Genomic DNA, 12,982 nt, shown 5'->3' with positions numbered 1-12,982 from the left:
CTTGCTCCCTACCTGTCCCCCAACCTCTGCGAGTCCTATACTATCTGTGTTGGCTTTACTCTCAGCAGCTGTTCCCACACAGTGGCCCTCAGCAACTCCATATTTATACCCTCCCCATTTAGCACCAGTGCAAGGCCAGAATGATCTTAACACAAAACTTTGATTATCTTTCAATTTTTCAAATGCCTGATGGACCAGGGCTGGCTATGAGCAACACACACACACACCCTTCTCCATGCGGCCCAGGTGAGCTGTGGAGAGTCCTGATGAAGTTAACAAAATGCAGAGAAATTTGGATATAAATATATAAATACTCATAGTGACCTTTGCATTGAGAGTTACTGGTTCTGGGAAGTTGAACTGACAGAATCAAAAGAACTCCTGTTTGGGGGATGATGAGCATTACCATTTGGATTTGAAAGGGGGCATCTGGAGTAAAGGTGAGTAATGAGAAGGGAAAAATAAAACACCAAAAAGCTTGAATTCTATGTATTCTTCAGCCAATAGATCTGAGCATTGCATGTCTGGTTTTAACAAATCCTCTCAAAACAAGGCAGTTTCTTGGCAAGCAGACTGTGCCCGCTGGGCCCGGTTCATGACTTAGGGGCACATAAAATGCAGAAGTGATAAAATGAGAGTTTCAGTGGTTTCAGGGGAAAGAAACAGACTGTGGGCTGTGGCTGGAAGGGGAGGTGAGCATGAGGAGAGAAAGTGCAGGGTGTGAAGTACTTGTTCAAGAAGATAAGCAGGAATAACGGTCCGTTGTCAACACGGTGCCAAGGATAACAGTGCTGTGTGCGTACTTAAAACTGTGTTAAGATGATAGACCTCGTGTGAAGAATTCTCACTGTAATAAAAGACAAAGGGAAAAAGGGAAGAGATGAAGAGGATAAGAGAGAGGCGGATAACAAAAGGAGGATGTGGAGTTGACACATAGTTGTGTGTTTTTTTTTTTTTTTTTTGGAGGGAGAGAGCGTTTGCCCGTGAGCAGATCGTCGGGGGGAGGGGCAGAGGGAGAGAGAGAATCTCAAGCAGGCTCCACGCCCAGCGCAGAGCCCAACGCGGGGATCGATCTCTGGACCTTGAGATCGCGACCTGAGCCGAAATCAAGAACTGACTGAGCCACCCTGGCGCCCCTCGACACATGGTTTTTAAAAAACAGAAGTGATCTGAGTATGTTTCCACCCTGTTGCTGGAGACCCGGTGCGGAGGAGAGAGTAGGTGACCTGCCCGTGAGAGGGATGATAATCAGTGTCAGCGTGAAGTCGTGGAAGAGAGTAGGCTCCAGAGTCACGCTGCCTGGTTTAATTCCTGCTGTCACCGAGCCCTAGCTGTGAGATCTCGAGAAAGTGACGTAACCTCTCTGTGCTTCGGTGATCCTTTTTGTAAACTGAGGATACTGATGGAGCCTACAGTAGATTTTTGTGAGGATGAAACAGTAAAAGCAATCAGAGCAGTGCCTGGTATACCACAGGCTCTGGATACATATTAGCAATTATTATTTTGTTGTTGCTGTGCATCAACACTCTGGAGGAGTGGGAGCCAGAGAACAGATGGGGATGGGGGGAGGGCCCAGCCTCAATGGGAGGGCGGGCGTTCCACTACCAAGGGTGTGGAGAGTATGTGTGGATGGCAAACGCATGTGCAAATTCGATGGTAGAAAGCCGGAGGATTGCTCTCTGACAGCTTCTGCATTTGCATGAAGCAGGAGGAGACATTGTCTATGATGGCAAGGGAGGGGAATCTAGTTTCTAAGAAGGGAAAGTTTTGAGATTGTCGTTGTTGAGAATGTACGATCAGGCTAACTATGGAAACACCGTGTAACTGTTGGCCAGAGCCGGGGGGACCCGGGGGGCGGCCACGGGTGTCCCATGGCAGCAGTCTGCTCGGGGGTGGGGGTGTCCCCTGCACTCGGGGGTGGGGGTGTCCTCTGCAGGGCTCGGCACCCTGCAGCCAGGCATGGGGCTCAGCAAAGGCGGAGGGTTCTCCCTTACTTCAGATGGAAGGACATAGAGTACAGGATTTGAGATACTGGGAAGAGGGTGGCTTGATGAAAGGGACCGACATCCAGTTAATTTGTGCTAATGCATCCAGAGCAATGCCTGACATAGAGCGAGATTTCCAGTATTTTTTCATTCATTGCTGTTGGTTGCTATAGATGGTGAATAAACTGATAAAATTAAAGGGCTAATACAGAAAACAATCAATGTGTGTGATGTAGGTGTTGAAAAACAGTCTTCTTTTAAGAAGAAATGCTCCTTTCGGGGGCTCTGAAAGGGCTTCTAGTTAATGAAATGTTGGAAGGTCTCTGCTTTTCCTTATTCGACCCTGGCTGTGCACACGGCAGCCCCACGGTTTCCTGTTCTGGCAATGGCTCTGCGTTGTGGCTTGGGCCGGAGTCAGGAGCTCTGGACGGACCCCTTTGCCACCTGCCTCCTGGGAACTGAAGCCGAAGGAGGGGCCTCGTGGTGATGCCGAGCCAGGCGGGCTGGGCTCAGAGAGGTGGGGTTGACCGGTGTGTGAAGCTGGTCCTCCCTCAGTCAGGCTGTGAGATGGGGATGGGCAGGGACGGCTGATGGAGCGGGAGGCCCTGGCCAGGCTGTGACCTACCGTCTCGTACACTCAATCGCCCTGACGGGTCGGCACCGGGTGACACTCCCAAACCGGGTCACAGGCTTTGCATCTGGAAAGGAGGATGAGGCAGCAGCAGTTCTCAGACTGGGCTCCTGGATTCTGGGGTTTCTCTGGAGATGCTACAGGACTCACTGGGGCTGGTGAAAGGGGACAGGCAGGCACATCCTCGTCCCCTTTCCCCCCCCCGAACCCGCTCCCTAGACTGGAGCCCCTGCAAACTTGTTGGAAGCACAGATGTCACAAAGCTCGGACCTCTGTCATCTCTAAAGACATCCCGTGACTCCGCGGCGCTTCGTGGCTTTGGGTCTGCGTTTCCCTTCTCCGTGCCTCAGTTTCCCTGTCTGCAGAGTGAGGGTTTGGATAAGAGAAGCTCTGGCTTCTGGGAGTGGAGGGGGTGGTAAACACTGGGGTTCCCCGAGCCCCATGTGGCGGGCCACATGGGCAGGCCAGTGCCACCAAAGGAGGATCTCCCCGGCTGCCCTGCCTCATGGGCACCGGCTCCCCGTCGCTCTGTTCCAGGCCTCTTGTCCTGCTCCACTTGTCAGTAGCAAGTCACACTGCTTCTTTCTGCTTCCTCTTTCCTCCAGGGACCCACGAGGTGGTGGCCAAGCCCAGTCCGGTCACCACCCGCCACCCAAGGGCCACAGATCAGGAGAAGAAGAAGGGCAGCCTTACTTCCTCTCTGAGGATGGACCCGCACAGCCGTTCTGGAAAGAGCAGAAAATCTACAAAACTCCGGTCCATCTCCCGGTCCCTGATGCTCTGTAATGCAAAGACCAGTGATGACAGCTCAAGCCCCGATGAGAAATACCCCGATCCCTTTGAGGTTTCCCTGGGCCGGGGCAAGGAGGGGATTTTCCACTCGTCTGTGCAGTTGGCGGATACGTCGGAGGCTGGGCCCAGCAGCATTCCTGATCTAGCATTGGCCTCTGAGGCGGCTCACCTCCAAGCAGCTGCAAGTGATCGAGGCAAGAGCTGTAGGAGGCTATTCTTCATGAAGGTATGCCCAGGACTTGTGGCGTTGGAAGACTCTGTGGTTGGTTTCAGATGGTCTGAATGAAAGTCTTTGAACCCTTTTACTCTGAGATCAGGAAGGCACAGAGTTCTAATTCTGAGCAAAAGCAAGGAAGAAGTTGAGGCAGGGATCATGGGAATGACAATAATGAGCATGGTAGTGAATCAGGCTCAGTTAACCTTCTCACTTGAGAGACTCAGTGAGATGCTGTGGTGGTGGGAGGTAAACTGAGCCTGGATCCCTGCTGGAAAATGTGAAGGGCGATGGTCAGTATACTGGCAGGTTCTCATCTCAGGCAGGCACTCTCTGGCATACCCTCGCAGCTCAGGTCACTGACTTACGGGGCCTGGGCGAGTAGCAGACCTTTTGTCACTCAGGGCAGGGATGGAGGATCAGTGTGTTTGATCTTGCTGCCTGGAATGCTCTTCCCCATCTGAAACGTTCAGAGGACTCACTGGTCCACCTCCTTCGGGTTGCTGCTCAAATGTCCCTTCTTCAGAGAAGCCTTCACGATCACCTTCCCAAAAAGGACAGTGAACTCTCCCCTCATCACTCTCTATCCTCTTTTGCTGCCTAAGATTTTTTCAGAGCCCTTCACTGTTTAATGTCATATCACATTATGACCGTCTGACTCCTGGCCAGTTTCCTCCTCTTCATCTGGCTCTCCCCCATCATCCAGCCTCCTGCCACCGGACAGGACAGGACGCCCCTGCCAGTTCCCACATGGGTGTGAGTGCTGGAGCTGATAAGAGGAGCCGTGGTGAGGGAGTGAGGGAAGCTAGGTAGTGGTTGGAGACCTACCAAAATTCAGAATGCCCTCTCTTCCACTAGACCATATTTCAAGTTGTGTTATCACAACGAGATGGAGATTGCAAGGCACCAGGGGACAGAGGCTGACTCAAGTATTTTACTCTTGAATTATTCTCAATTGAGTACTGAGCCTTCAGCCCTCCATCCAAGGTGGGGTTTCTCAAGGGTCCAAGCAGCCCAGAACCTTGGAGGTCGTGCAGCTTACCCCACGACAGGCCAGCGGGAAGGGTTTGTTCCACCCCTTATCGGCACGGTCACACGATTGTCAACAGCAAGTGGGGAAGGCATTCCAGTCCCAGTGGAGGGGATCCGGGACCTTTGCACAACTTGCTTCCTTGCAGGGGAAAACCACTGTTTAACATGTGTACAATAAACACTATCATGGAACATTATACAGCAGGTTAGCAGGTCAGGCCCCAGAGAGGGGATAGCCCCGGTGATCTCCAGACACAAGCAGCTTCCGCAAGGGCCTCACCCAGCCCGGGTTACTACATCACCCACGATGTGACTTCTGTTGGTATGACCTGAGCTCACCCAGTAGGACAGAAGGAGGGACCAGCATCCCAGTGGGTTTGGGGGAGCCTGGCCAGGCTCCTGGTTTGCCGTGAATGATGTGACTAGTATACAACCCACCAGCTGAGAGTCAAATTTATTGATGAGGAGATCACGTTGTCCAGGTTAGAGCTCAGATAAATGAGATTCAAAAACCATTTGGAGATTCCAACAGACACCCAGAATGAATCATTCACTTGCTTCTATTTAATTGCGCAAGTGTTTCCTGAGCACCTGTTATGCTCAGGAAGGATCCCTGCCCTCAAGGATCTTGTCTGAAGTGGAGTAGAGAATACACTCCGAAGGGCTGTCGGAGGCTCACAAAGAGGGAGCGCATCTCTGGCATTGGATATCAGTACATTCAGTGAGTGTTTGCAGAGTACCGACCTGTGGGCCATACAGACCCAGTCCCTGTCCTCTCACAACTCTTATTCTGGTGGGGGAACAACTATGAACACCTCATATGTGATATGACATTAAACAGTGAAGGGCTCTGAAAAAATCTTAGGCAGCAAAAGAGGATAGAGAGTGATGAGGGGAGAGTTCACTGTCCTTTTTGGGAAGGTGATCGTGAAGGCTTCTCTGAAGAAGGGACATTTGAGCAGCGACCTGAAGGAGGTGGACCAGTGAGTCCTCTGAATGTTTCAGATGGGGAAGAGCATTCCAGGCAGCAGGAACAGCATGTGCAAAGACATGAAGAAATGAGTGATTTGCAGCGGCAAGGGGAAGAGTGTGCCTGGGGGATTTTGGACAGGGGAGGGCGGCAGAAGGTGAAGCTGGGTGGTAGCCGGGGCACGCTTGGAATTTTGTTCTAAGAAGGATGGGAGACTGAGCGAGCAGTGGAGTGGCCCAGCCCAGCAGGGGAGCACTCTGGCTACTGAGGGGAGAGTGCAACGTGGGGGACCAGCTAGGGCTTTGGCAATAACCCTGGCCGGAGGTGATGGGGCTCTAAGACGGCGGTAGTCGCACTGAGAATGGTCAGAGTAGATTTATTTTCAAAGCAAACCCAGGGCATTTGTTGTCCGGATTTGTCTTGTGAGGAGATGGGCGGCAGCAGGCTTCACTCCGGTTTTGACTTGAGCAACCCCGGGAAAGTGGACGCTCTGTGTTGAGGTGGGAAACACTCCGGGCTGGACACATGATCAGGAACCGAGGAGATGTTCCCCGAAGGACCCGGGGTTCGGCTCAGCAGGGGTGGGTGGCGGGGAATCCCAGGTGGAAGGAGCTGCATACGCGAAGACATGGAGGTGAGGAGGCACTGAGGACTTCTGTGTGTGTCTGGAGCTCTGTAGATGGCACCTGTCCAGTGCCAGGAGGCTGGATGATGGGGGAGAGCCAGATGAAGGGGAGGAAACTGGCCAGGAGTCAGACAGGCTTCACCTCTTTGGTCTCCATGATGCACAGGTGCATCATACTTTCATGGTTTAAATAATGTATCCGCAGCTCTTATTGTCTCCCCAAAACCTCGGGAGGAAGGTAGTCACGGCTGCATCAGTATTTTGGGGGGCGGCGTGCCATATCGCACAGGGTTTAGGGGGTGTGGGCTCATTGGTCTGACTGCTTGGGTTTGAGTCCAACTTTTCCATCTGGTAGCTGTACCATCCCAGAAATTCACGTTACTTCCCCATGCCTCCATTTTCTCACCGATTAAATGGAGAATGTGAACAATATTGTTTAGCTCACAGGGGTTTTTATCAGGATTAAGTGATAAGTATTTACATAAGTACAGTGCACATAGTAATTCCTTACTTAGCATTATCATCACTATTTCCGGTTTAGGAGGGGGACACTGACTGTTGTGGAGTGATAAAGTAATGAATCCAGTAGCATTTCCTGAGCACCTCCAATGTGTCCGGAGCATGAAGAGTTGTAGCTTCTGCGGTGCTCGTGGAGATGGGGACAGCGCACATCTCTCCCGTTTCAGGGTGTGGGTGCAGACATGTAAGAGGAGGTCTGGGAACACTGGGGGATATGCAGCTCTATCTGCCGAAAGGCACCCTGGAGGAGGCGCCTGTTGACTGCAGGATATCCAGGTCAAGGAGTCCAGATCACAGGGAGTGGTGTGAGCAGGCGGAGGGGCAGGAACGGAGGCTCGGAGGCGGGGAAGGGGTAATGGGCACAGTTAAGTCACGCTGGGGGCAAGGATGGCCCGGGAAGGACAGGAGGGCTACTGTGGCCAGCTTGGAACCCAACACGAGCTCTTGTTTTTCCTTCTCAGGAGCACGGGTGATCTTGAACCACCCAGGATCGGATTCTCAGCAAGTGAGGGTTTCAATGTCTGAGCAGGTCTTCTATCAAGAGTGCCAGGGCATGAGGGTCAAAGGTGATAGCTGGTCCCAATGTCCTTCCTGGGGGTGCCTCAGTATTGAATAACACCCCACCCTCCCCTTCTCGCAGGGACATTCTAGTCCCTGCCGCAGCTCCTGCCCTGCCCTGCCCCCAGGCGTGACTCAGTTGGCCCAGATGGACTCCTCAGTCTCCAGCAATACCATGGTTACACTGATTTCAAAACAAAATCTGGAAAGAGGCCCCGTGACATCAGTCTCTCATCTAGAAATGCCTAATATGAAAATTAAAGAAGAGGAAGTTAGATAAACAGCCAAATAAAAAAATGCCATCTTGGATGTGTTGTGCTTGGCATGACCGGGGCTGAGGAAATGAGTTCCTGGGGATGTGCCAGAGCTGAGCGGGTTTGCACAGAGTCTGGAGTGAGCATCCGAGCCTGCATCCTGTGTTAAGGCACTGGTGAGGCTTCTTCAGGGGGAACTTCCAGGCCCCTGGGGATGAATTGAAGTGGAAGAATGTTGAAAATTAGACTCTAACCCAACAAACAAAAATACTCAATTTATCAGGCCTAGACCCTGAAAAGGAGGAAATGCACAGACTCCTTGGCTACTTCAGACCCAGTGTCTTTTTTTCGAATGGAAAGAGTATTTTAAAATGCCCTTTAGGTAGGATGTGGGGCCAGAGGGAAGGAAGCTCAGGCAGGTGGAACTGAAGCTTTACCCAGACTGTGCTCATCTCCTCCTTCCTTGTCCTCCCTCCTCTTATCTCCCTTCTCTCCTTCCTTCTGATTCTCCAAATGCTGGCAAAGCACCTGCTACATCTGCTCTCTATCCCCTGGGGCTTAAGAAACATATCGGATACTGTTCCTTCCCTCAGGGAGCTCGTGGTCTGGAGAAGGGGACAGGTGTGAGCATAATGGATCCTGTCCCTTGTCCCCTCCTCCAAGCTATGTTCAACTTGTTTAGCTTTCTTAGGGACAGTCTCATGCAGAGGATGAGTAGCAGAATTACATCCTTGAAGGAGCCTCCTAGGTTGTCTTTCACTTCCCCAGAGCTACGGTAGCAAGATTTATGCTCCTCAGATAGGACTTCCCTGGAGGTGAATGGGTCCATGTGACTGTGAAATCTCAGTGATCTCAGAATGCAAGGATGAGCTCAGGTCCAACAGAAGTCCCTCCTGTCCGCCCCTCCCGGAGGCTCCGCACACATGGATGAAGGACTCGGTAGCGCTCTGCGGGAGCCAGAGCCGTGGGTGTGCAGGTAGGATGAGGGGGGCAAAGGCAGGGGGTGGAGGTGGGGGTGGAGGGAGGGAGACGTGTCGGCATCCCACAGTGCAAGCCTGGCTCCAGATGTACAAAGAGATCCTTTTACTTTTATTTTTTTAACACATTTTTTAAAAGATTTTATTTATTTATTTGAGAGAGAGAGAGAGAGAGCATGTGAGAGAGAGATCACGAGCAGGGGGGAGGGGTAGAGGGAGAAGCAGACTCCCCGCTGAGCAGGGAGGCGGCTGTGGGACTCGATCCCAGGACCCTGGGATCATGACCAGAGCTGAAGGCAGATGCTTAACCGACTGAGCCACCCAGGTGCCCAGTTTTATTTTTTTAATTATTATTTTTAAATATTTTAATTCCAGTATCGTTCACATACAATGTAATATTAGATTCAGGTGTACAATATGGTGATTCAACACTTCCATATATCACCCAGTGCTCATCACGACAGGTGCCCTCCTCAATCCCCATCACCTTTTCCCCCACGCCCCCTCCTCCCCACGGGTGACCAGCAGTGTGTTCTCTAGAGTTAAGAGTCTGTTTCTTGGTTTGTCTCTCTTTCTACCCTATGCTCATTTGTTTCTAAAATTCCACATATGAGTGAAATCATATGGTATTTGTCTTTCTCTGACTGACTTATTTCGCTTTGCATAATACTCTCTAGCTCCATTCATGTTGTTGCAAATGGAAAGATTTTATTCATTTTTATGGCTGAGTAATATTCCATTGTATGTATATACCACATCTTCTTTATCCATTCATCTATCGATGGTCATGTGGGCTCTTTCCATATCTTCGTTATTGTAGATAATGCTGCTGTACACGTTGGGGTACATGTATCCCTTTAATCAGTATTTTTATATTTTGGGGGTAAACACCCAGTAGTGTAATTGCTGGATCGTAGGGTGGTTCTATTTTTAATCGTTCGAGGCACCTCCACACTGTTTTCCGCAGTGGCTGCAGCAGCTTGCATTCCCACCAACAGTGCACGAGGGTCCCTTTGTCTCCACATCCTCGCCAACACTCGTTTCCTGTGTTGTTGATTTTAGCCATCCTGACAGGTGTGAGATGATACCTCATTGTTGTTGGATTTGTGTTTCGCAGCCGGAATATTTTTATTTTTATTTTTTTATTTTATAGTTTTATGAGTTTAATAGTTCATAAGACAAATCAAGTATTGAAAAACCAAGCCAGATTGCTCCTGGCTGTCTGGGTCTCCCAGGGGGCGGGACGACGGGATCCTTTTAAAGAAGTCATTGTCTGCCGCAAACTCACAAAGACATTTTCCCACGTTTCTCCTAGAAGCTGTGTTGTTTTATCTTTCACATTTGGATCTTTAATTCTTGCCAAGTCGATTTTGTATACATTGTGAAATATATATTTAAACATTTTCCCCCGTATGGATATCTAATTGATCCGGCACGATTTTTTGATGAGCCTGCCCAGGCTCCCCTACAGGACGGTGTTATCATAAAAAAGTCACCATATCTGTCATCTATCTATGTAACTATTTATGTATCTATCATGTGTCTATCTCTGTCTTTCTGTTCTCTCATTATGATCCATTAGTCTTTCTTTTCCTTTGCGCTAATATCACACAGTTTTAATTATGATAGTTTTAGAGTATTTTTTTGATATCTGGTAAGTCCTCCAGCTTTGTTCTTCAAACTAGACTTGGTTATGCTGTTGGGATTTTTCATTTTGCTGGATTTCTCTGTTCTGTGGGTTCTGTCTAATTAACCTCTGCTCTTATCCTTATTATTCGTTTCTTCTCCCTTCTTCACGTCCAATGTTTTGTTCTTTTTTTTCTAGCTTTTTGAGATGGCAGCTTGGATAACTGATCTTCAGCTTTTTATTTTTCTCTAATTTAAGGCTATGAATGTCCTTCTAAGTTTAGTGGCTTCATCCATAAATTTTGATATTCCATATTTTCATTATTTTAGATGGTATAGGTGTTCTATTGTGATTTCTTGGGTGACCCTTGGTTTATTTAGAAATGTATTGTTTAATTTTCAGGCAGTTGGGGAATTCCTAGTTTCTGTCTCTATCTTGGTTCCTAGATTGATTATTCTATAGTCAGAGAAGAGAGTGTATTGTGAATAAGTTTAACAATGGAAATATGTTGAGATAGAATATATATGTTGTTGTGGGATGCAATGTTCTATGTGTGTCTCTTAGATCAAGTTCAATAACCATATTATCCAGATCTTTTTCTCTTTACCGATCCTATTCCTCTATTAGTTACTGAGAGCAGTGTGTTAAAGTCTCTGGTTATGATTGGGGATCTGTTTTTCCTTTTAGTTCTGTCAATTTTTTCTTTATACATTTTGAAGGTATATTTTATGTGCATAGACATTTAGAATTAAAAAAAATATTTTCCTGGTGTATTATCACCTTTATAACCTACAAATCTCCATCTTTTGTCTAGTGATAATTTTTGCTAAAAAATTATTTGCTATTAGTAAAGTTTAACCTACTGTCTTTTGGTTACTTTTCTCCTCTTTTTTTTTATCATCAACCTGGGTTCATGTATGTAAGGAGTATCTCATGTAAGCAGCACGTAAAGTTCATTTTCTTCCACCTTACAATCTTTATCTTATAATAATGGGTATGGATTTACACTTGGTTTTCTCTCTCTTCTTGCCCTCTTTTAGTTTAATATATTTTTTACTACTCCATTTCCCCTTCAATTGGCTTGTTAGTTATACATTTTTTTTTTACTATTTTTGTAATCATTAAAATATAAAACACAATCCTGAATGTATTCGAGTCTCATATAAATTAGCACTTGGATCAGTTCTCAGACAATACTAAGACCTTAGAACACACAACTCCATTTGTACCTGCCCACGTTTTTGATATTTTCTCATGCATTTTAATTCTATTTATATGTAAATCCCAAGAATAGATCCGTATTATTGTTCTGTCCAGTCAGTATTCATTTACGTTAATTTCCATGTTTACCCTTTCCGTTCTTCTTCATTGCTTCCCGCACTTCTGTGTCTGTCCCAGCATCACCGTCCTTCTGCTGGAAGCGGACCTGCCTCTAACACAGGCAGGACGGGGCCAGGGTTCAGATGGAGCTCGACATGCCGAATGTCTAAGTATTTAAAAGTCACAGATCAAGGTCACATATGTCTAAAAATAATCTGTTCTTTCCTCCTGCCTTGACAAATATCCTTTCTTAAGAACTTGGATAGTCAAGTTCAGAGAAGTTCTCAGGGTTCTGCACGAGAGTGGGGTGACACAGGGGAGAGCCATTTCCTGGCTCTTGACCACTGGCCACAGTCCCCTCTGTCCTGCAGCTCGGGCACGGTCCAGTGCGGACACCTGCCCTGTCAAACAGCCCCCTGGCATCCCTGCAGCCTAGGGCTGTGCACCCCAGGGGTGTGATTTGCCCTCGCAGGATAGACAAAGGGGAGACATGGGGTTGGGGCCCAAGCTCCCCTGGGTGCAATCTGATGCCTCCTACCTCATTGGTTTCTTACTTTCTCTCCAGCTAGATATTAGCAGGTCACCACATAGGCCTCAAGCACTATATTTACTCTCTTCGGAGCTGGCAGCCCTTTTATGGTACTGGTTGGGATTGGGAACTGGCACTTAACAATAGTTCTAGAAATATTTGTGGAAAGAATGGCTGCATAGCCACTCTGGAAAACTGTATGGAGGTTCCTCAAAAAGTTGAAAATAGAGCTACCATATGATCCAGCAATTGCACTACTGGGTATTTACCCCAAAGATACAAAAGTAGGGATCCGAAGGGGTACGTGCACCCCGATGTTTATAGCAGCAATGTCCACAATAGCCAAACTGTGGAAAGAGCCAAGATGTCCATCAACAGATGAATGGATAAAGAAGAGGTGGTATATATATACAATGGAATATTATGCAGCCATCAAAAGGAATGAGATCTTGCCATTTGCAACGACGTGGATGGAACTGGAGGGTATTATGTTGAGTGAAATAAGTCAAACAGAGAAAGACATGTATCATATGATCTCACTGATATGAGGAATTCTTAATCTCAGGAAACAAACTGAGGGTTGCTGGAGTGGGGGGTGGGGTGGGAAGGATGGGGTGACTGGGTGATAGACACTGGGGAGGGTATGTGCTCTGGTAAGCGCTGTGAATTGTGCAAGACTGTTGAATCTCAGATCTGTACCTCTGAAACAAATAATGCAATATATGTTAAGAAAAAAAAAAAGAAGAAGAAGGTAGCGGGAGGGGAAGAATGAAGCGGGGGAAATCGGAGGGGGAGACGAACCATGAGAGACGATGGACTCTGAAAAACAAACAGGGTTCTAGAGGGGAGGGGGGTGGGAGGCTGGGTCAGCCTGGTGATGGGTATTGAGGAGGGCACATTCTGCATGGAGCACTGGGTGTTATGCACAAACAATGAATCATGGAACACT

The 12,982-nt window shown here is 48.2% G+C and overlaps 1 protein-coding gene across 2 annotated transcripts in view; it reads left to right on the top strand.

Moving 5' to 3' along the window:
- Positions 1-3,307: 3,307 nt before the first annotated feature.
- The window catches only part of IL16 (interleukin 16), a 71,029-nt gene continuing 61,354 nt past the window's right edge, over positions 3,308-12,982 (top strand). The window contains exon 1 of one of the 2 annotated variants that reach the window (XM_021680598.1): positions 3,308-3,634. In XM_021680598.1, the coding sequence (XP_021536273.1) occupies positions 3,323-3,634 (312 nt within the window). In that variant the 5' untranslated portion in view covers positions 3,308-3,322. The remainder of the gene's footprint in view (positions 3,635-12,982) is intronic. The other variant, XM_021680597.1, reaches the window with a different exon arrangement.

This window comes from Neomonachus schauinslandi, chromosome 9 (assembly GCF_002201575.2).
Source record: "Neomonachus schauinslandi chromosome 9, ASM220157v2, whole genome shotgun sequence".
NCBI lineage: Eukaryota > Metazoa > Chordata > Mammalia > Carnivora > Phocidae > Neomonachus > Neomonachus schauinslandi.
This window is presented reverse-complemented; position numbering and strand designations above follow the sequence as displayed.